The sequence below is a fragment of the Crocuta crocuta genome, unplaced genomic scaffold, assembly GCF_008692635.1.
Source record: "Crocuta crocuta isolate KB4526 unplaced genomic scaffold, BGI_CrCroc_1.0 scaffold333, whole genome shotgun sequence".
Classification (NCBI taxonomy): Eukaryota; Metazoa; Chordata; class Mammalia; order Carnivora; family Hyaenidae; genus Crocuta; species Crocuta crocuta.
This window is the reverse complement of record NW_027532856.1, coordinates 4,643,724-4,665,508: the sequence shown is the minus strand read 5'-3', so window position 1 is coordinate 4,665,508 and position 21,785 is coordinate 4,643,724. Positions and strand designations below refer to the sequence as shown.

At 59.3% G+C, this 21,785-nt stretch overlaps 1 protein-coding gene across 3 annotated transcripts in view; it reads right to left on the bottom strand.

Moving 5' to 3' along the window:
- Positions 1-1,072: 1,072 nt before the first annotated feature.
- The window catches only part of TSPOAP1 (TSPO associated protein 1), a 24,497-nt gene continuing 3,784 nt past the window's right edge, over positions 1,073-21,785 (bottom strand). For 2 of the 3 annotated variants that reach the window (XM_077745530.1, XM_077745531.1), the window contains exons 5-32: positions 21,749-21,785; positions 20,664-20,741; positions 20,494-20,577; positions 20,244-20,333; positions 19,940-20,062; positions 19,587-19,691; positions 18,134-18,184; positions 17,707-17,727; positions 16,437-16,641; positions 15,683-15,855; positions 14,156-14,271; positions 13,757-13,866; positions 10,163-10,993; positions 9,864-10,015; positions 9,146-9,523; positions 8,842-9,060; positions 8,339-8,521; positions 6,931-7,788; positions 6,195-6,294; positions 5,949-6,103; positions 5,162-5,330; positions 4,720-4,791; positions 4,264-4,296; positions 3,981-4,084; positions 3,825-3,896; positions 3,461-3,571; positions 2,739-2,800; positions 1,073-1,138 (exon numbers count right to left, since the gene is read on the bottom strand). The exon at positions 21,749-21,785 is cut by the window's right edge and continues 209 nt beyond it. In XM_077745530.1, the coding sequence (XP_077601656.1) occupies positions 2,771-2,800; positions 3,461-3,571; positions 3,825-3,896; positions 3,981-4,084; positions 4,264-4,296; positions 4,720-4,791; positions 5,162-5,330; positions 5,949-6,103; positions 6,195-6,294; positions 6,931-7,788; positions 8,339-8,521; positions 8,842-9,060; positions 9,146-9,523; positions 9,864-10,015; positions 10,163-10,993; positions 13,757-13,866; positions 14,156-14,271; positions 15,683-15,855; positions 16,437-16,641; positions 17,707-17,727; positions 18,134-18,184; positions 19,587-19,691; positions 19,940-20,062; positions 20,244-20,333; positions 20,494-20,577; positions 20,664-20,741; positions 21,749-21,785 (4,660 nt within the window). In that variant the 3' untranslated portion in view covers positions 1,073-1,138; positions 2,739-2,770. The remainder of the gene's footprint in view (positions 1,139-2,738; positions 2,801-3,460; positions 3,572-3,824; positions 3,897-3,980; positions 4,085-4,263; positions 4,297-4,719; positions 4,792-5,161; positions 5,331-5,948; positions 6,104-6,194; positions 6,295-6,930; positions 7,789-8,338; positions 8,522-8,841; positions 9,061-9,145; positions 9,524-9,863; positions 10,016-10,162; positions 10,994-13,756; positions 13,867-14,155; positions 14,272-15,682; positions 15,856-16,436; positions 16,642-17,706; positions 17,728-18,133; positions 18,185-19,586; positions 19,692-19,939; positions 20,063-20,243; positions 20,334-20,493; positions 20,578-20,663; positions 20,742-21,748) is intronic. The other variant, XM_077745532.1, reaches the window with a different exon arrangement.

The following is a 21,785-nucleotide window of genomic DNA, read 5'->3' as shown; positions in this document are numbered from 1 at the left end:
ATAGACTTTATTATAATAAAATGTCTTTTTAAACAAATGCCCCCACCATTCCACATCCCTGGAAACCAAGGCTGGGGGTGGGGGGTCAGTCGAATGATCTCCCACCACAATGAAGGAAACATGCAGAGACACTCACCCAGCTGCAGGGTTAGAGGGGGTGGTGAGGGTGAGGGTGGAGAGCTCTCTACCCCACTCTGAACAGGGAATGTATGAAAATAGCTGCATAAATCTGTCCTCTTCCCCAGCCCCCAGACTCCGACAGGGACCAGAGGAAGATGATGCAAAAGAGAAGTTGAATCCAATGAGCAAAATAAGGCAAACCCAACTCCTGCTTTCTGCCCGCTGGCCCCAGGGTCTTTGGGGGTGGGACACGCAGGGGCCAGGAGGCCGGGCTGGCAGGGAGGGGTGGAGCACTATGGAGCGGGGGTTAGGCCCGCTTTGGCATGGCCTTTCTCCTTCCTGGGCCTGTGCGGTGGAAGCGACGTGGACTGAGGCACTGAGTATGTACATATATACAGGGTTCCGCCCTGCCTGCCCCATGGGGAGGGGGGCTCCAGGGAATCCAGTGCAAACTTGCCTTCAGGGGAAGGAAGACATGTCAGGAATAGCCAGCCATCGGAGTGGGGAGGATCAAAGAGGGGACTAGTGTCATGGCTGGAAAGTAGGCGTAGGTGGATGGACGGGGAGTCACGGGTCCTGGCTCTGTGGCTGAGGTGCTCAGCAACCTTGACCGAGTTGTTTCCTCACTCTGCAGCTCAATTTCCCCTCCTATAAGAGGCGGATGCCCCTCCAGAGGATTCATCCTTGAGGACTCCTCTAGCTCTGACCTTCAAAGAGTCTCTGATTCCCATTCAAGTGCCACAGTGTTAACTCAGAAGAATGGGCGTCCAGGGCCTTCCCCACCCCGTGACCCCGGGGCCTCAGGGGGCTGCTTCTGCCTGCTGGATGGATCACAGCATCACTCCTTCTTCTCAGAACCCAGTTTCCTTAGGAGCTGCTTCCCCTTGGCGAGGAGACCCCACACCTTCTCTCTGGTGCCCTGTAGTCCCCCCAGTTCAATTGTGGGGAAGCCGCCCGGGCCAGGGGCACAGGGCCAGTCTCTGGGCACTGGGGGCCCTTGTGTTGAGCTGGCCCAGTCCTGAAATATGAGAGAAAAGGGACAAAGTCAGGGCCTGGCTCCCTGCCCCAACCCAACTCCTTCGCCTTACAATCTCAGTGCTTCCAGCCCTCCATGTCACAGACCCATGGTCAAGAACCAGAGCCCCACTACCCCCCTTTTGTCCCCCCCCAACACACACACAGAGCTCAGAGAGGTGAATGTGTGTGATGCTGCTCATGAGACTTCTCTGGGTCTCCCTATAGGGTCCTGGGCTGACAGAGCTCAGGAGTCCTTGGACCTGCCCCTCGGGATAGGTGCCCCCAATTCCCCCATGTCACCCCCTCAGAGCAAAGGAAGACCAGGACCACTTAGAGGCAGCCTCCCACCCCTACCCCCCTGGGAAGGCCTCTCCCGCACCACCACACCACTGCACAGACAGAAGCAGCATGCTCCTCCAGCCCAGCAGCTGTGGGGGTGCCCCCGCCCCCCAAGGAGGAGACTGGGACTCCTCCTTAAATGGCTGCGGGGACGCACCACTCAGCCCCACACACACAAGCTCTGGAGGCCGCCCTGCCACCTCTGTCAGCCTATCTCCCTTGCTGAGTCTCCTCCTAGCTCCACGGACCACAGGCCCACCCAGTGCTATTAGTGGCCTCAAGGACAGGGGGGTGGGTGAATAGGAGGGCCACCAGGAAGCCTTCCTACCCCTACTCCCCATTCCCACATTCCTACCATGATCTCCTGTGCCTGGCACAGCCCAGTCAGATCTGGCCGCCAACGAGTTCCCCGCCCCTGCCCTCCACTCCCTTCCTCAGTGCCCGCCCCCGACTCACCACCACAGCCCTGCAGCCTCCTGGCCAGAGCCAGCCATGAAGCCCAGACCAGAGGCAAGGGAGCCGCATGCCGGGCCTAGGACCCCCCTACCCAAGGCCCTGGGGACCGACGCGGCAGGGCCTGCCCTCAAAGAGGTTTGCTGGCACCTAGAGGCCAAAGCATCTACCGCTAACCACTTCCCAGGGCCCCTTCCACAGCATCCCAGGAGGGAGGGGTTGCTGGGGAAACAAATGAAGGGGGTCCATGAGCCCCAGAGATGAATGGTTTGGGGTTATCTCTAGATTTCAATTGTTTAAGCCCCCCTTTTATTCCCTCCAGCAGAGAAAATTAAGAATTGGAAGTAAAATCATGCATCCAATCCCCCAACAGGTCATGATCCAGAGGACAAGGGCGGGGAGACTATTATTACTGGAGGCAGTATATTCTGTCACCAATAATAATCACTATATTATAATACCATAGTCAGACGGTATCATAACAGTCTGATGAGTCACCATACGGATGTCACACAACATTCTATAAGCCGCATGGGCTATAGAATATGAGGAGTCAGGTACTATGGGGCGTTATATACTAACATGACATGTACTCCTATAACAGCTGGCACTGCCCAAAGTAAAACCAAAGGGAGGGGATGATCCTATACCCAGATCTGGCTCACGGCAAGATCTCCCTCCCCCAGTCCCTGGGAGAAAGCAGAGGAGCCAGGTCAGCTCCAGTATTCAAGACAAAGGAGCGCTATCTGATCATGGTGACGTAAGGAGTGGGGAGTCACATGAACAGAGGGGGCCAGTCCCCCACTTACATGTTGCTCTCTCTATATATATCTATCTCCATCTAGCACTGGACTCGTCTCCTCCTCGTTCTCTGAAGAACAGGGAACAAAGAGAGGAGTTGGGTTATGGACTGACTCACATATTCCCTGCCCAGTCACCAGGTCACTCAGCTCACAGGAACTGGTCCCGTTTTGCATAGCCTTTGCCTTTGGAAATATCGCAGACGGACGCCCAGGGTTTCCCAGAGGCCAGGCCCCTCCCCCTCTCCCTGTGCCACAAGGCTGGAAGTCAGCTGTATTCCACCCACCCCGAGGAGAGGCAAGCTCTAAGAACAAGGACCCAGGAAGCTTGCTGGGCCTTGCTGGGCAACTGGCTTTAAAAGGCACCTGGGAGACAAGGAGAGGGTGGGAGGTTCCCTGAAACCCGGGCTATGACTAGTTAGTGGTGTGAGGGGTACAAGGGTGCTTTTCCACAAGGCACTTCACCGACATCAGCCCGGGGGCGGGGAGGGGGGGGGCTGGGCAGCTGGGTCAGATGGGCCGGGGCTCAGGGTCACAGCCATCACTCCTCTGCAGAGGGGTGCACATACTGGGAGGGAGCTGGCCCTGGCAGGGCTCTCCCTCGAAGCTTCATGCTGCACGGTGCTCCCTAGATCACAGCCAGCCGCCCCCCCCTTGCGACACTGTCCCCACCACCACTCGGGCAAGGTACAGCCCCAGCTGCTGCGCTGGGAGCCCAGCTCCTCACTGACCTGACTCTCGGCCTGGGGTGCCCCGGGCTCCCTGTCTGAGCCGCTCGCCTCAGGTCCAGGGCCCTCCAGGAAGTTGGATGGAACCAAGCCCCTCTGTCCATTGAGCTCCCCCTGGGGAGGAGACGCTGATGAGGCTGAGACTAGCAAAGAGGCCTCAGCCCCAGCCCCTCAGCCCTGGAGCCCCTGGGGGGAACAGCCAGAGGTCAACATCACTGCCACAACCTGGTCCATGTCAAAGTGCCTGGTCCATTCCTCCAGGCTTCCTTCAGGAACCCTTGCTCACCCCCGTCCCTGGCTCTGGTAGAGCCCTCCCTGAAAGGGCTGGTGAGGGGGGCAGAGCACACCCCCACCCCAATGTTCTCACATAGTAGAAACCATCATCGTCCATGTCACCGAACACAGTAATGATGTCGCCTGCCCGGAAGGGCAGCTCTGCCTGTGGAGAGCCCAAGAGGCAGACGTCAGCCCTGGGGAGGCCCTGCCACCACCCCCTTGGCTGGGCTCTCTATGGAGGTCTCACCTCCACGTCCATGTTGGGGGAGCTCTCCTGAGGGTTGTAGTCAAATGCAGCCACCATGGAACGGGGGGACTTCAGGCCGGCAGAGGAGACCTGCTGGGGGCGGCCTGCAGGGGAAGTGGGAGAGGACTGGGGACTCTCTGGAGCCCCCACGCCATACCATCCTCCACACTGCTGACCCCCTATTCGCCACCTGTCCACTAGCTGCAGCCTCTGGGGAGAACCCAGAGGGGCCACCCAGCCCCACCTCTTTCCCATCCTCCCCTGCACAGGAATGGCCCCTCACCTGCACAAGGGCGGGCAGAGCCTTCCACTTCAGCTGTGGAGAGAATGTGCAGGTGAGCCCCGCCCCTCACTTCCCTCCTCATCCTGGGCTGGGGGTGGGGCAGGGCAGGCAGGATGCTCGGTCTCACGCAAGGGATGCAGGAGAAAGATGTTCAGAGAGCAGAGCCCAGCCCTTCGGATGTGGCGGTAAACCAAGACCCAGAAAAGGTAAATGACTTGCTCCAGGCTGCACAGAATTTACAGCCAGGTGCTTTTTGGAGCAGAGGCCCCAGCAAACCACTCCCCGTCCCCGTTAAAGGGACGCTCCCCAGTGGAGGCAATGGATGTGGCTGAAGGTCTGCCCTAATCCCCTTTACCTGCTCAAAACCCCACTCGTGTCTCCCCAGAGAGCCAAGCAGTGCTCCCCACCCCCACTCATCCTCACAGGCCCCAAGGGAGAAGGGGGGGTCTCACCCACCTTTCTTGGAGCGGCGGGGCTTGGGGGGAGGCCCAGCAGTGCGGGCTGTAGAGTACACAAAGGGACCATTCCCTGATCCAGAAAGGCAAGTATATGTAAGAGAGAAACTGAGGCAGGGGAGGGGGTCAGAATAGTGACTCTGGATCTCTTCTTTGGACTGTGCCAGGATTCTTGTGCTCAAGTTTCTAAAGGGCTTTCCTCTCCCATCCTTGACCTCCAGGATCCAAACTTGATGGCCCAGCCCCTCTGCAGCAGACCCCCATTCCACGTGGCAAGCTAACTGCGGTGACCACACTGGCCTTAGTCTCTGCAAGGCTGCAGGCTCTGCTGGACTCTGGAAAAATGATGCTCCCTGGCCACCCCGGATATACAGATTGCTCAGGAGGGGCTGAGTTGGAGCTGGGGTGGTGGGAGGTGGGTAAGGGACAGCAGTCGGACATACCTAAGCCTTCGGTGAGAACATCTGGGGACAAATAACCCTGCCGGAGCAGCTGCTGTCTCTCTATGGGACTGTCCACAGCCACCTCGGCCACCATGTTGCAGGGGACGTAGCCTATCCTCCCGCCCCCTTCACCGCGGTAGAAGCCATCGGCATCCTTGTCCCCAAACACCTGAAGGCAAAGATCAGTCATCTCAAGAGGCCAGTACAACTTGCTGCCTGGCTCCCAGGCCCTGAGCCCCACAGCACCACACTCAGAATTGCAGAAGAATGTGCTACCTTCTGTGGGTCATGAAACAGTAAATAGGGAGAAACAGCCAAGAATAAGGACCAGAGGGATGAGAGAAGATAACCCTTTTCATATATATTCACTCACTGCCGGCACATCCACCCTCCAGACCCTCCCGGCCAGCCCAGACTATATCTCTGTAATCTCTGAGCAACTGCAAAAAGCCTTGAATAAATACTTGGAGACTCCGTAAAAACTGTAATGTTAACAGTAGCTGTTATTATACTGTGCTGTATGCCGGGCCATTGAAGTATGCCACGTGCCCTGACCTGCTCTGTGAGGTAGACATGAACATCAGCCCATTTTACCAACGAGGAAACTGAGGTCCACAGCGGCTAGTGCACCCACTCAAGGTTACACAGGTACAAGTGGCTAAGTCAGGACTCAGCTCCACGTCCTCTGGCTCTGGAAGCTATGGACTCTCCGCCCCACCACGCAGGCTGGACACCCCCAGTACAGGAGAGGGGAAAGGGTAGGGGACCCGGACAGTCAGTCAGTCACCTTCAGGATCTGGCCTTCCCGGAAGGGGAGCTCCTCTTCCCCAGCATCAGGGTTGGGTGACATTGACACCGGGTCATAGTCAAACAGAGCCACAAAGACCCTGACAGGTAGGTCCTGGTAAACCAGCGCCTCTTCTGGGGGGCTCCTCAGAGAGGCTGTGGAGACAGCGATGACAGTAAGCCCTTGCCAAAGGGTTAGGTTAGGAAAAGCCCCTTCGGCCTAGCCCAGCCCCCCTCAGGTGCTCACCCAGCTCAGTGCCGCCTGCCCTGGGGGCCTGGGCCCCTCTCCGCGGGGGGCCCCTCCTCCCAGAGCTGTCCTGCCCTCTGGGCTCCCCAGTCTCTGTGGCCTGCAAAGAAAGGGCAGCAGAGAGCAGAAGTGACCCACCATCCGCTGGTGGGCGAGTAAGCAGGGCAGGACCCCGCACGCGCTCCCCAGCTCTGCCCCATCAGCATAAGCAGCACAGCAGAGCCGGGACACAACATTCCTTTCCTGGAGCCTTGGCCCAATCTCTTGGAGACATCAGACACCCCCACGGCGGGGAGGAAGGGCAGAAGGGGAGACCCCGGCTCCGGCCACCCTCGTTGGTGAGTGCAGTAGAGGGGAGGGTCTCAGTGCTGGCTGAGGAGGAGCGTGGGAGAGGAGGGCCTCTTCTTGGCGTCAGGGTCAGGTGATGCTGGACATCACCGTCAGTGTCCCGAAGACGTAACTAGCTAAGCAGAAGGCCACCCTGTGCAAAGGCAGGGGCTGGCTGGCGGCAATTGGAGGCTAGCGATAACAGAATATTGTGCATCCCAGTTCCGAAGGCAGAAGCAGCAAAGCAGTGGAATGTGGGTGGGAGGAGGCGGGTGAGGAAGCCCAGAGGCCCAGCCCCACCTCTGTGGATGGAGGCGGCAGCGTGGAATGGCAGTGGCTGGTGGGCAGCAAGCAGAGCCACCAGGCGGCAGCAGGCAGGGGGCTGCCAGGGTGGGGAGTGGGCACGGACCCGGGAGGGTGGCTCCTTGGCTCTGCCAGTCGCACTGCGGCCTCTCCGCTCTGGCTCCCCCTTCTCCCAGGCCGAAAGGCGTGGGTAGGGGTTGGGGCCTGAATTGGCCTTCAGAGGCCCCCTGGACCTTCCTATGGGGGCCATGCCCCAGGCCTCCCCATCTCCGAGGTAGCAGGAGCTGGTGATGCTGATGCCCCCGCCGCCCGCCTCCTGCTCGTCCTCAGAATCATATTCGATGCTGATCTCCAAGCACTTGGGGGAGAGGCAGCTGGCCAGGCTAGATTCTGGGGCCCGGCCACGGGAGCATCTCCGGGAAGGGGCCGGCCGCCCTCTCCCACCAGCCTCTGGCACACCCTTGGTCCCCTCGCCCACAGAGGGGCTGCCCCTTTCCCGTGTGGGGCCCGGTCGTCCAGAGGCCTGGGGCCCGCCGTTGCTGAGAAGTCGGCTGCAGTGTTCACGGGGATCTGGGGACCGCCTGCGGTTTGGGGGCTTCTCAGGGGAGCCACTTCCTTTCCTCCGGCTGTTTCCACTAACTAGTCCAGGTATGTCCTCCAGGCGGTCCCCAGCCCTGCAGGGCTCTGGGGACAAGGGACACGGGCCAGGCCCTCGAGGCTGACCGCTGTCAGAGCCCAGCCCCAGCAGTGCAGACTCGGGTGGGCCGGGGTCTCGGGAGGAACAGCCTGCCCCTGGCCTCTCCTCGTCTTCCTCCTCCTCTCCCTCATCTTCCTCCTCCTCCTCTTCCTCCTCCTCGGGGATGCTAAAAAGCTTCTTGCTGCAGAACTGCTGGAGGGGCAGCTCCAGGATCTGCTCCAAGATCTCCTCGTCGCTGTCGGTCTCACAGAAGGGGTCAGGCTGGGGCTGGGGGGAAGGGCAGTGGGGAAGAGAGGTCCGTGGGAAGAGGAGACAGCTGTGACCATTGTCCTCAAATGAGGGGAGGGGTTCCACGCAATCCCACAGCCCTCCCTCAGCTTCCTACAAGAGGAAAGACCAGAGAGGGGGCTGGCCCAAAGTCACACAGCAAGTCCAGAGCACGGCCAGAGGAGGAGTTAGGGAACACACCCTGGGAACAGGCTGCACGGACGTTGGGGCCCAAGGGACAGGAGCAGCAGAGAGCAGACCACACCTCCCCCCCCTCCACAGAGGCTCCCAGCAGGGACCTCAGGCCAGGGCGCTGCCTGCAGCAGGCTGGAGCAGGAGAAGGGACAGAAGAGGGCCGCTCATCTTCTCCTTTCCTCCCAGGAAGGCAGACTCCTGAGCGACCTCCTATCTACTGCTCAGGACAGGGCCCAGGCCACACACCTAGGATGTTGCTGGCACTCCGTGGTGGCCGGAGCAGCTGCTGACACGAAGGATAGAGGCCCCCGGAACCTGAGGTCTAGGGCCCGCCAGCCCGTCCTCGCCCCGTTACCTTGGCCCCATTCTCCCTGATGCTGTTGCCAATAACCTGCTTCTGGAAAGAGCAAGTCCTGGAACCCAGATCCTCTTCCTCCTCCTCCTCCTCCTCTTCTTGGATGTCTGAGAGATCCGAATTGCGGCCATGGTCCGCAAGGGAGCTCACCAGGTGGACCCCGAGCTCTGCTGTGTCCTCCCTCTACGAGAGGTGAGGCAAAGGAAGAGAGAGGGAAGGGTCTGAGGAGGCACAGGGGGCTCCGGAAGGGTCAGCCCTAGCTGGAATGACAGGGGTCCCTTGGCAGAGGGAGAGAGTCATGTCCCAAATGGGGGGTGTGCTCAAGGGCGAGGACTGAGGGAAGAGGGGTAGTAGCCAAAAGGGAAAGAGAAAGCTGGGAAGACGGGTGACAAAGAAGCAGACGTGGGGCGCACACCAGAGTGGAAAATAAAGGGAGAGGACACCCAGGTTTGGGCGGGCAGAGGCAGGGAGGCAGGCCCTCGTTCTCGGAGGCGGCTCCGTACCTCAGCCCTGGGCCTCAGCCCAGACCCGGCGTCTCCTCCGCGGCCGGCCTCAGCACAGGGTCCTCGCGGGGCGAGTGCTCCCTGGCCGGAGCAGGGTGCCAGGAGGACCTCTTCCTGGGCCAGAGGCGAAGCCGCGGGGCCGGGAGCTCTGTCTCCCGCAGCCGGCTCGTTGGCCCTCCCGTCCTCTGAGGTGCCCGGCACAGCTGCCCCGGCCTCCTCCTGGAATGGTGGGTGCTGAGGAAGGGTCCAAGCCCTGGGCCTTTGTCCCAGCCTCCACCTGTTCCCCCTCTCCCCAGCAGGGTACCTGGGAGCAAGCTGCTGGGGGCTCCTGGGGGGCTCCTCTCGCTGCATCTCTGGGAGGGCTTGCCGGGGGGGCCCCGGGGGCCTCTTGAGTTCCGTGCGGGTCAGGGCGCCGGAGGGGGGAGCTGGGGTCTCCAGGCCCCGGGGAGGCTGGAGCAAGAGGTGTTCTGGCTTCGGAGCCTGGCCGTGGTGAGGGGCAAGAGACCGTGGCTGGTAGGCAGGCTGCCACTAGGGCTGGGGGGACAGGAGCCGGAATGGAGTCGGCTGACTCGCCGTGGGGCGACATGGTGCGCACAGCCACCTCACGGCACACTTGCATCAGCTGCAGCTGGGACAGCTCCACCAGCACACTGCCCGCTGTGGGCGACGCCACCTCCATGATCTGCGGGCAGAAGGTAGAGGCGGAGATGGCCGAGTGCGAGGACGCGGTGGTGGTTAGCAGTGGCGGTTAGCATTATGCCAGGCAGGGCGCTAACGCCTTGGCGTGCCTCATCTCACTTAATCCTCCCGGCCGCAGGGCTGCAGCGGTGGCATGCTGTTTGAAGCACAGTCCTCCGCTCTCAAAGCCCATGCCCTCAACCGATCTGCCTGCTACACGATGTCCAAATGCCAGCGGCTGGGCATCTCTGTGCCAAGCTGGGGAGATGAGGTCTCTGAGCATGGCAAGGAGACACCCATACCCTATTCCCAGGGTACAGGCAGGCAGAGTCCCCAGGCCCTACCTTTTGCCCATCGGCATAGATGGCATAGCCCGTGACCCGGACGCCATTGGAGGTGCCAGCAGCATCAATTGTTACTGGGAGCCAGCTGATGATCAGGATTCCAGGGGAGGGTCCCGGCTCAATCTGCACATCCAGGGGGGCATCGGGTGGGCCTGAGGGGAGGAGGGCACCAGACCCAGGAATGCAGGACACTCACCTCCAGAGATACCAGCCTCATTTGCCATTTCCCTGAAAATGCATGTCCCCGGCCTGGCCTCCCGAGTATTACAGAGCATCAGAGCCCAAGCGAGGCTGCCTACCTGCTGGGAGTGTGGTGAACTGCAGGGTGGCAGCCCGCTGCTCCGGCCTCTCCCAGCCTGGTTCCCAGGACTCTCGAGGTGGGAGCTGAGCCTCCACTCGGGCCTGATAGAGAGTACCAGGCCGCAGGTGGCAGAAGGTGGCCCAGTAGGTGCTGGGGCGGGCAGGGGGGCACTCTTCCCCATTGAGGTAGACGGCATGGGCCAAGTTGCTATTGCCGGGCACCCAGGTGATCTCAGCAGACGTGGCTGTCAGTCGATGGACCCGCAGCTGGCTAGGTACCACCCCAGCCCGGGTACCCACCACCAAGCAACAGCGCAGAGGGTCCGAGCTGCCCTGGCTGGTCAGGGCCTGCACAGAAACACGGAGGGGCCCGGCCCGCAGGTCCAGGTTCTCGAGCACAGCCTTGGGGGGCACCCCCGGCCCCAGGGCCTGGCGCAGCTCCCCGTTCACGCAGATATGGTAGCCGCGTAGCTCCACTCGCTCAGGAGGCGGCTCCCAGGCCAGCACCACACTGTGGGCCAGCTGCCTGAGGACCACCAGACCCCGTGGGTAAGGCACAGCAGGGGGCCCGCCCAGGCCCTCGGGCTGGGGGCTCGGGCTGAGCTCTTCCCCCGAAGCCTCGTCCTCAGGTCTGGGCTGGCTGCGTCCCCCGCTGCTCTGGCCCCCGCTACTGCTGCCACCCCCACCTGCACTCAGGAAACTGAGTTCGGGGCCTGAGCTGTGGGACAAATCGGCCAGCTCCGGAGGGAGGGAGGTCAGGAGGTCATCGTCGGACACACGCTCTACAAAATTGGAAGGGACCAGGCCCCTTCGGCCATCCATGAGCTCCCCTGGCAGAGGGAGGGCAGGGAAGGGGAAGACAGAGAGGAGGCAGAGAAAAACCAGTCCAATAAATGCATTTTAGCAACGGTTAGCTGGTGATCTTAAGCATTTGATCCAAATCAACATTTATCTGCGAGCACTTTTAAAAGGCAAGAACGCACAACATCTGCAGTAGGGGAGTCATTGCTAATATCCGTAGGTGTAATAACAGCACCCTGGTGATATAGGACAGCGCTTCTTAAATGTTAGTGTGCATATGAATCGCCTGGAGATTTGTTAAAATGCAAGTTCTAATTTAGTTAGGTCTGGGTGGGGCTGCGAGTCTGCATTTCTAACAGGCTCCCAGGTGCCAGCGCCACCAGGCTCTCCGAGAACCACGTTCTGAGATGCGTGCTGAAAGGGGGCTAGGCGAAATGTCATGATGTCTACAACTTGCTTTTACATCACTTTTCATTTTTAACCTACAGATGGAAAAAGCAAATATGGAGGAATGTTAACAACTGTTGAATGTAGGTGGTGAGTATATAGGTGTCCACTGTATTACTCTTTCATTTTACTGTATGTTTGAAAACTTATACTCCGAGGGCATGAGTAGTCGGGCCAGGGGCACCCTTGAGCTTCCCTCTGTGGAAAACAGACATCCTCAAAGGGAGAGGAAAGCACCACCTGATCAGGGGAAGGGAAGGAATCTTTAGCAACAAAAGGCATGAGTGCCGGAGAAAAGATTCCCGTGTGGGTTCTAGAAGGGATGAGGACCCCCAGCGAGCCTGGGCCCAGGAACATGACTGGTAGTCAGTCCAGGCAGTGTCCAAAGGTAAGCTCCAGTTCTCTTGAACACCTGACAATAGAGGGATGTCAAGGAGGGAAGAAATTGGGGACCCAGCATGCCATGTCCCAGCTAATTTGGGGGAAGGGAACGGATTCCCGGAGAACAGCTGAGCCCGTGGCTGCTGTGCTTCATTAGGAGGAAGGGGAAGCAGAGTCCAGGGTTTAGGAAAGAGGGTGCTGAAAAGGAAGACAAGTCTGAGCTGCGGGGGGGCCTCCCAGTTTCCCCAATACCCTCACTCTCTACTGCTTCTAGGAGAGGGGAAAAGCACAGAAACTTGGAGAAACAATAGTGATTTTCAGTACATTTGAGAAAATAAGCCCTGTAGTGGATCAAACGGTCACCTCTCAAAAGTCTGTCCACATCCTAATCCCCGGATCCTGTGAATGTGGCCTTATTTGGAAAAAGTATCTTTGCAGATGTAATGAAGTTAAGGGGCTTGAGATGAGATCATTCCAGATGATCTAGATGGGTCCTAAACCAAATGAAAAGTGTTCTTAAAAGAGTCACATAGGGAGAGACACTGAGATAAGAGGAGGAGGCGGCAATGTAACTATGGAGGCAGAGACGGGAGTGACGTGGTCACAGGCCAAGAAACACCTGGAGCCACCAGAAGCTGAAAGGGACAGGAAACAGAATCTCCCCTTCGGCCTCCAGAGGGAGTGTGGCCCTGCCGACACCTTGATTTCAAACTTCTGGCCTCCAGGAGGTGTTAGAGAATACATTTCTGTCGGTAATTTATTACGGGAGCCCGAGAATATTAACATCAGCACTAACACTGAGGAATGTGACATTAAAGGTAGGAGCCTCTGCACTAAGCACCTCTATCACCCTGAAAGGCTGGCGCTGGAGCCCTAGCCAGAGTCAGGCACACGTTTCCGAAGCTTGAACCACCGACAGCAGTCCAGGCAGGACCAGACGTAGAGGAAGCAGTCACTTAGCTAAATGTGACGAGGAACATAGCATCCCAGGCCCGTTGTCTCCACGCCTTTAAATCTACCCCAGATCGTATAGTTCAAATTCTAATAATTTCTGCTTAGTGAATATTTGTGTTCTTGCTGCCCCCCTCCAAGGAAAGTGGTTGGCTCCTAGGTTTTTGTTTTCATTTAGAGAGTCGTTTTCTGGGAAATATTTAATCCCACTTTCCTTACCCCTCCCTCTGGGGAGCTAAGCGGTTCACCATTGTTCACAGCAGTTACTCAAAGAACAGGTGCAGGGCCCGGGGTGGGCTCTGAAGACCTGGCCTTACAAACCCGAAGCTTTGGGAGTTACAGATTCAGATCTAACCTCTTTCCTACACCCCCACCCCAGTTCATGGCCCTCACCCTGCCCTGCCTACACTGCAACCCAGTCTCGGCATGGGCCTGTTCTCCCTGCTGTTTGGCCAGGGCCAACCTGAGGAGTCCCCAGAGACCATTTCTTCGGCAGGCCCAGCCCTGTCGCCCAGTCTCAGTAACGGGCTTCTGCTCAGGTGCCTAGGGCCCCCGCAGACCCTCTAGCACTGCCCTGAAGCCCATGCCCTGCCTGGGCCCTGACACCTCCTGACTACTCACTGACACCCTCTCCTGGCCTCTGCACCCTGGTTCCCCCTGCCCCACACCCAGCTGGCATCCAGCTTCAGATCCGTGCAACATGCCCAACTTCGAGGTCACTAGTGTTCAGCACTGCCGTGCCCTGTCTGGAAGCACAAAAGCAGATTCAGCCAAATTCCCTGTGACCCCATGCATCACCTGGACTGTGGTAGGCCCTGCCCTGCCCTGCTCCGGGCAGATCTGCAGTCAGACCAGCGGCCCCTTTCCTGGGCCCTTTCTGCGTGGGCTGCCAGGTCACTATATGGCTGAGCAGGCCGGGGAGATGGTAGGGGATGGGAGGGGTGGGTGGAGGTCTCTGGGAAGAGGGACTCAAAAGCAGGGGGATGGACAGAATAACTCTGCCACCTTCCTACCTTCAAAAAAGCCATCCTCGTCCATGTTGCCATAGATGTAGATGTACTCGCCAGCAGTGAGTGGGAGCTCCGCCTCTGGGTTCTCATTGGGGCCCTCGAAGGGGTTGTAGCTGTTGAAGGAGGTGCGGAGAGGGAGGATGACAGTGACCCACACCCTACCCCCGCATCCCGTCTCCTCCCTCCCACTGTACTAGGCCTTTATGGAGACTTGGTTGTCCACCGGTAGCCAAGTAAGCACTCACTGTGCCCACCTGGCTCAACTGGGCAAAGGGGACATGTCCATCGGGGATCCCTGAGCCACCCCTGCCACCTCCAGAGGCCTCTCTCTTCACCAGCCCCTTCCTCCCATACACCCCAAATGCTAGGGAAATGAGTGGGGAGCAGAGGGGAGGAGCCCACCTATAGCGCGCTAAGAACACCTGGATCCTGGCTCCTCCCCGGCTGCCCTCCGGTGCTGCCGGGAGCAGGGAGACACTGTCTGCCTCCAGCTCTTCCACCTCGCTGGCTGTGTCCACCTGCAGGCAAACAGAAAGGGCCAGTCCTCTCCAGGCCCCAGGGCCAGTGGCAAAGCAGGCAGGTTTCCAGGATGAGCCAGAGGACCTACGGCTCTGAGAAGGGAAAGAGCACGGGCTGGACAACGCCAGCAGCAATGAGCCTCCGTGTTTTCTAAGTCAGCACCCAGGCCAGCAGGTCCTGGCAGAGCCCAGCTGCCCTGGCAAAGCCAAGTGAGAATAACCTTGATCCCTCCTGAGCCCTGGCCTCTATTGTACCGTCCCAGTAAATAAGACCACTTTCCCCACTGATAGCAACCACTCCGGTGTGCAGGGGGTGTCCAATGACAGTTTGTCTCCTTAAGGGAAAAACATGGCAAAGCACTCTGACTGTGAAGAGCCAGAAGCCAGGAGGCAGAAGGTCCTGAGATGCCCCTGTAAGGAGGGCACGGTGGGGGAGGAGTGTGTGGGAGGAGACAGCACAGCCCCTCAACGGCACAGCCAAAGCCCACACCGTTTCATCCCACAAGGGGGCAGTAGAGGCCGGGCTGGGTTCCCCTGCTTTTCACAACCCCGGAGCCCCAGGGCTGCTCTGGCCCTGCCCCCTCAGATTCTTTTTTTTTTTTTTTCTGAGAGAGAGAGACAGAGACAGCGAGAGCAGGGGAGGGTCAGAGAGAGGGAGATACAGAATCTGAAGCAGGATCCAGGCTCTGAGCTAGCTGTCAGCACAGAGCCTGATGCGGTGCTCGAACCCACGAGCTGTGAGATCATGACCTGAGCCGAAGTCGGACACTTAACCAACTGAGCCACCCAGGTGCCCCTGCCCCCTTGGATTTCTGAGGTTTAGGAAGAAGTAGAGAGAGGGACAAGGTGATCAAGCAGTTGGTAATAATAAGAGCGGCCACATGTTAAGCATCTACTGTGTGCCCTGAGGTAGCGCTCTTCCTTTTACCTTTTCATGTAACCCTCATGACAACATTACAAGGTGGATTTTATTAATTCCAAAACCCAGATGAGGAAACCAGAAAGAATCAGAGACTTGCCTAAGACAGAGCTGGGATCTGAATCCCCGAACCCGTGTTCTTTCCCACACTACCACCTGCTTCTGCTACACTCACATGAACAGTCTCATTATACGGATCCTGGCGCCGAAGTGTCTCCCTCCATCAGGCTCAGGACTCCAGGGCCTCTGTGAGCCCCAGAGGGGCGGGGCTGGGCGGCCCCAGAGTAAGGCCTGCAGGTGAGCCCTGGAGAGCAGGGCGGCCTCCACCAGAGCTCCTAGCCCATAAAGAGGGATCCGCAGGCCCTTCTCTCCTAGGGCCTGGCTCCACTTTGCAACTTGGGACCCCACACAGCCCGGCAGCCACCCAACCCCTGGGAACCACAGAGGAGGATAGGGCCACCCCCTATCCCCGGGCCCCTCCCCAGCACTGACCTCAGGTGTGGGGCATGACTTGGGGCTGTTGTGGATGGATTCAGAGCGAGAGGAGTTGGAGAGGGACTCTGCCTTCTTGGCCGTCCTTCGAGGGACCCCGACAACAGTTGCAGGGGCAAGCTCAGAAGACTTTGGGGTGCAGCGCCCAGGGGAGCCCGGAGGGAGGTCAAGGTCTAAAGAGAAGATGGCACATGAGGTCTGTGACCTGAGGAGAGACTAGGGAGCAGGGAGGGCTGCTTGGATATGGGGGTCAGGACTTCCATAGCCACATCTCCTTACAGGAGGGAAATATTTGAGAAGAACTTACTAAGTAGAGGTGGAAGTGATTTACATATATTATTTCACATGATCCTCAGAGCAGGCCGCTGAAGTGCACTGAATTATTTCCGTCTTACAGCTTAGGAAACCAGAGCTCAGAGAGGTTTAGCAGCATACTCAAAATCACATGGGCTGTTAAGTGAGAGGGGCTGGGGACCCCAGATCTGACTGATGCCCAACCCAGCTCTTTACAAGCCCTTACTGCCGGCCGCTGATTCCTAGTGCCCAACTCCCAGCTGTGACCTCAGAGGTCTTGCTGGAGGAGAGGGCAGTGGCTGCGATGTCTGGCCAGACTCCAGGGGAGCCACTCCTGTGAGCTCATTTCTCCCCCATCAACTTGCTGTGTGACTTTGGGTGAGTTGCGAGCTTTCTCTGACCCTGAACTCTCTGCTCTATACAAAAGCACTCCAGACAAATGTCACTGGGGTCCACTTACCTTTGGGGCCAGAGCCACGGCAGGGCTGGGGGGTAGAGCAGCAGCAGGGGGGTGGTGGGTGGTCCCCAAGGGTACTGTAGCCCAGGGCGGATGTGAGTAGGTCCAAGGGGCCAGGGTGCAGGCGGAAGGCCTGGAGCTCCTGTGCCAGGAGGCTGAAGCGCTCTGTTTGGCTGCGGCACTGCTCCTCCAGCTCTCGAACCCGGACCTGGGCCAAGACCTCCCATAAGCCACCAGGCCCAGCAAAGCTGCCCAGTCCCATCCGGAGCCCCCACACCAGGCCTCAGCTTCCACCTGCCCAGCCCTAGCCCCGGGCACCAGCCCTCACCTGGCTGCCCACTGCCTTACCAGCGTCTGAGTAGGGTGTGAAGCACCAGGGCTGTGGGCGGCCTTCACTCCCAAGCCTCCCTGGGAAGGGCGAACCCCACCCCCCACACAGCACACCCTCACACCCCAGTCAGTGGCGCTCCCTCCTCCATGCTGCCTCTGGGAATGGCTCCCACTCCCAGCCCCACTGCCAGTATCTCCTTGGGAGTTTCTTTGGCTCTGCTGCTTGTCATGCTCTCAGTCAGTGACCCAAATCCCCACCTTCGCAGAGACCCTGCACAGGAGCTAGGGACATCTTTACAGCAGGAAGGAGCCAATTCTCAAGAAATTTTCTCAGGTATCAGAAAAGTCCTGGGGCGCCTGGGTGGCTCCGTCAGTTAAGCGTCCAGCTTCAGCTCAGGTCATGACCTCGCGGTTCATGGGTTCGAGCCCCGCGTTGGGCTCTATGCTGACAGCTAGCTCAGAGCCTAGAGCCTGTTTCAGATTCTGTGTTTCCCTCTCTCTCTGACCCTCCTCTGCTCACGCTGTCTCTGTCTCTGTCTCTGTCTCTGTCTCTCTCTCAGAAATAAATAAAACATTTTAAAAATTGAAAAAAAAGAAAAGAAAAGTCCCAACATTTGGGGCTCTCCCCTGGCCCATGATCAAGAGGATCATGGGTTAGACTCGTGAGGAACTTCCTCATGGTCCAAGTGGCTAGGTTTTAGATGAAGGTCAGCCCCACATCTGCCAGGCATTGTGGCAGCTCTGGGTGGAGGAGGTGGCCCCCATGTCCCGCAGGAGTCCCAGGCCTTCTACAGGTTCTCGGGTCCACTACCAGACACACCCTCCTCTGTTCCACATGAAAGCTGGGACCACCGGACCCTGAGGAAGAAGACCCAGCTCCGCCAGCCCACACAGGCACATGGGAGAGGACAACCCAGTGAGGTGGGGGGTCAGGAGGCTGTACCTGCATGGAATCCAGGGTCGACTGTGGCAGGAAAGGAAAGCACAGAGGACAGGTTAGAACCCTTCACCCCGCGGGTCACTGCACAGAGAGGGAGAGAGGGAGCAAGGGCCCAAGTGGACACTACCTGGTCGGCTCCCTGGACTGACTGAGCAGTTCCTAAATGGAAGGATATTTCAGGGTGAAGACAGCCCCTGGGGGTGGGGGCAGTGGGGGCTGCTGCCACCAGACCCAGGAGCCCCTGCCCAGCTGCACCCCCGCCTGAGAAGTAGGCCGACAGTGGAAGGGATTCCCTAGGCTCTGGAGCACTTAAGGGCCCTTCCTTAACCCCACCCCCTCCCACCCCCATGCAGTCCATTACAGCTCTCTCTGAACTTCCCTGCCTTCCCCCCAAACTGGTGTTGCTGGCGGCCACTTCCAAGGACCCTACCTCCAGCAGCTGCACGGCCCCTTCATGTTCCCTCTTGGCTTCTGCCTGGGCCTGCAGGTAGGAGGAGGCAAAGGTTGGAGAGGAAAAGTGAGGAACAGGGGAGGGGAGGGGAGGAGATGGGTGGGGGGAGCAGCAAGGGCAAAGGGAGGGAAGAAAAGGAAAGGCGAGCTGGGAAGGGGGAGGCTGAGGTTCCTCACTCCCAGATTCCCACCCAGAACCATACCTTAGGCCAGAGGGTAACAGCATCAAGGAGAGGCAGGTCTGATACGGTTTCTCTCTTTCTGGGACATCCACCCTCTGGGTTTCCCTCCTACCTCTTGGGATGCTCCTTCTCAGCCTCCCTCACCTGTGCCCTGTCATTTGCCCCTTTTGAATGTTGGGATGCTGCAGGGCACAGGGCTGGGCACAGGGTACTTTACACTCTTCACTGTCTCCCAAGGGGGCCCATCTAGTCACAACTGGACCACTGATGACTCTGAAACCTAATTCCATGGCCAACTTCCCCATGACTCCAAAGCCGTAGATCCAACTGCCTATGGGAACGTCCACTTGTATATTTAACACATAACCCAAACTTAGCCAGAACAGGACTCAGGACTCAGGACTCCCTAACTCTCACAGCTGCTGCCCCTTCATCCATCACCTCCTAGAGGGTGAAGAGCCCGACACTCCATCAAGGTTTATGCAGCAAATGGCTACGAGAAGCTGGGGCTCAACCAGAATCCTATGGAGTTTTGCCACTTCTCTCTCCAAAATACTTCAGCTCCTTCCCCTTGGGTCCACCTGCATCACCTGCACCCTTGTCCAGATGGCCCTCCTCTCCCGCCTGAACCACAGCAGCCCTGACACCTGACCACCTGCCTCTTCACCCACACCCCCAACCCACCCTCCGCAGTGCTGCTCATGTGATCTTCTGAAATGATGAATCAGATCATGCTACTCCCCTGCTTGGGACCTTCCAACAGCTTCCAACCCCTCGGAGAACAAAATATCCATTCTTCTTTAAGGCCCCATGAGATCTGGCTCTTGCCTATTCCTGCTGCTCTGTCTCACCTATTATAATCTAGCCAACTGGTCTGGACCCCCACACTCTATCCTGCCACAGGGCATTTGCACTTCAGTTCTACCTGGAGTGCTCTTCAGCTGGCTCCTTCTCACCCTTAACGGATTAGGCCTTCCCTGCCCCCCTCTCTAAAGTGGCCCCTGGCCCCACCCTGGTCACTCTGTCACATCACTTCCCCCCCTACACCTGGGCCCATCAGCGACAGGGGTCACCTCACTCATGGATCCACTTATTTGCTGATTGGCCTGGGCCCTGATCTTTCCCCACCACTGTCCCCCAGTGCCTCACACAGAGCCTGGCACTCAGCGGGTGCTCAGTAAAAGCTCACTGGATGAGCACCTGACTGAGGGGTCCAGCAGCCTACCACCCCTCCCTCCCCGCTGCCCGCACCTGCTGCAGCCTCCGGACTTCCTCCTGCTTCTCCCGCAGGCTGAGCCGAGCCTGCTCATGCTCCACCTCGAGCTGCTGCCTCCGCTGGGCCACCTCCCGCATGTGCTGAAACACAAGACCTTGGGTCAAGGCCACAGCCCGGCTCCACCATCCCTGTAGATCTAAGATGTGGGAGCCTTGGACACCATGCGTTCCCTGTGTTATGAAGGAAACTGAAGTCAGAGAAAGGCAAGGCTGGTGGTGCCAGGACTGGGCCTCAGACCCCGGTGCCCCACATGGGGCACGTTCTCCTGCCTCCCTTTGTCCTCGCACCGGGGCCCAAGACCCTCCCCCCACCCATGCAATCTCCTCACCTTCAGCACCTGCTCCAGGCTCTCCAGCTTGCTCTGCAGGCCTTGGCTCTTGCGAAGGGCCGAGTCCCTCTCCTGCGTCACCCCCAGGAGCTGGCCCCTCAGCTCCGCATTCTCCCACTCCACCTGGAGGGGGGCGAGCAGCAGGCAGCTGGTGCATGAGCCTTGTCCCAGCAGCTCCCTCACCGGGGGGAATAGCACCCTTCATACTCTGGCCCAGTTCAGGGGGTGCAGCAGACAGCCCCTTGCCCAGGGACCAGGGCCCCGGCAGAAGCCCAGCCCCAAAGCACGTGCACAGAACCGCTACCTGCTCTTTTTCCGTGGCTCTCCCACTGAGCCGAGAATTCTCCTCCACGAGGCGGGCATTCTCGTTCTGGGCTTCTCTCAGCTGCAGTTCCTGAGAAACCAGGGGAGCTCTGGGGTGGGGGGCCGGCACCCACAAAGAGGATCCTGCCCTCCCTGACAAGGCCTCCCCCACCACAGACAGGACAGGAGGTGAAAGCAGAGCTGAGGGCGCCCACCACCCGGCTGGCCTCAGGAAAGCCCTTGGAGCTCACCAGCTCCTCACATCGCCTCTGCTTTTTCCGGGCTTCCTGCTCCAGGCTCTCGCATTTCTTTCGCTTCTTGCTGAGCTCTGACTCCTGTGGGGTCAGAAGCAAGGGCTCCTCATGTGGGAAGGCAGACCTGCCCACAACTGGTTGCCTCCAGCCCTTGACCTGGGACTTACCAGCTGCTGCACCCTCTGCTGTTTCTCTGGCTCCCCTAGGCCCCCGGGTGGGGTTTCCACATCCTCTTGGGGCCTGGCCTGAGAACGCAGGGGGCAGTGGGGAGGCTGGCACCTGAGAACAGGGCCTCTGGGCAGCCTGCCCCCCTGTCCAGCCTGTCTGTGCGTGTGCAGGCTCCCACTGCACCTCACAGTCAGCAAAGATCCCTGCCGGGGAATGGGGGTGGTGGGGAAGGGGGTGCCGCCTGCCCCGCCTCCGGCTGATGCGGGAGTGCAGAGGCTGTGCCCCTGTGTCCTCCAGACATACTGCTTTGAGATCCTGAGACCCATGTGTGCCCGGGGAGATGGGTCCCTTATCCAGGCCAAAGCTTTCCCTTTTTAGCTTCCAAAGCAGCCCTGCTCTGCACTCAATAACTGTCCTGGGTGTCCTTCAGTGACTGGCAGAGAACTAGGAGGCTGCTTGGGCACCCCCGCCCCGGGGACGGGGACACGGTGCTCCCAGGGCTAGGAATTCTGGATCATCCAAACCTGGGCTTTGCCTAGAGCAGTGCAAGCCTGGCCAGATCCTCCTCCTAGCTTCCCCCGAGCCCACCCACCCTGTGGCACTTCAGATTTATCTGTGCAAACCCTCAGGGAGGACAGCTCTCCAAGGGAGCTGCATCTCCCTCCCTGGGCCAAGCAGAGCGGGGGGAAACCTGAGCAAGAAGCACCCCCCTCCCCCCGCACCCAGGCCTACGTCGCTATGGAATCCACCTTCTCCCAGCCCTGTTCCCAGAAGGCGGTGAACCTAGGTGCCGATCAAGTAGAGGATGGAGAGGAGCCAGACCTAGAAGTTCTGGGGGTCCGGAGTGTGGTCCCAAGCCCTAGCGACAGAGGCCGCCCACGCCCAGCACCCAGTGAGGNCCCGGGTCCAGCTCAGCGCAGGTACGGGCGACCCTGCCGCCTGGGGTCGGGAACGCTCCCCAGCCCTTGGATGCGCACGCCACCACCGGGTCCTCGGGGCTCGGAGCGCTGTGCAGGGAGAGCTCCCAGAGCGTCCCCCAGCCCATCATGGACGCCCACACACCTGTCCCGGCGCCAGAGCTCACCTCTCCCGGGGCCCCGGGGGCGGGCGCCCCTGCCCTG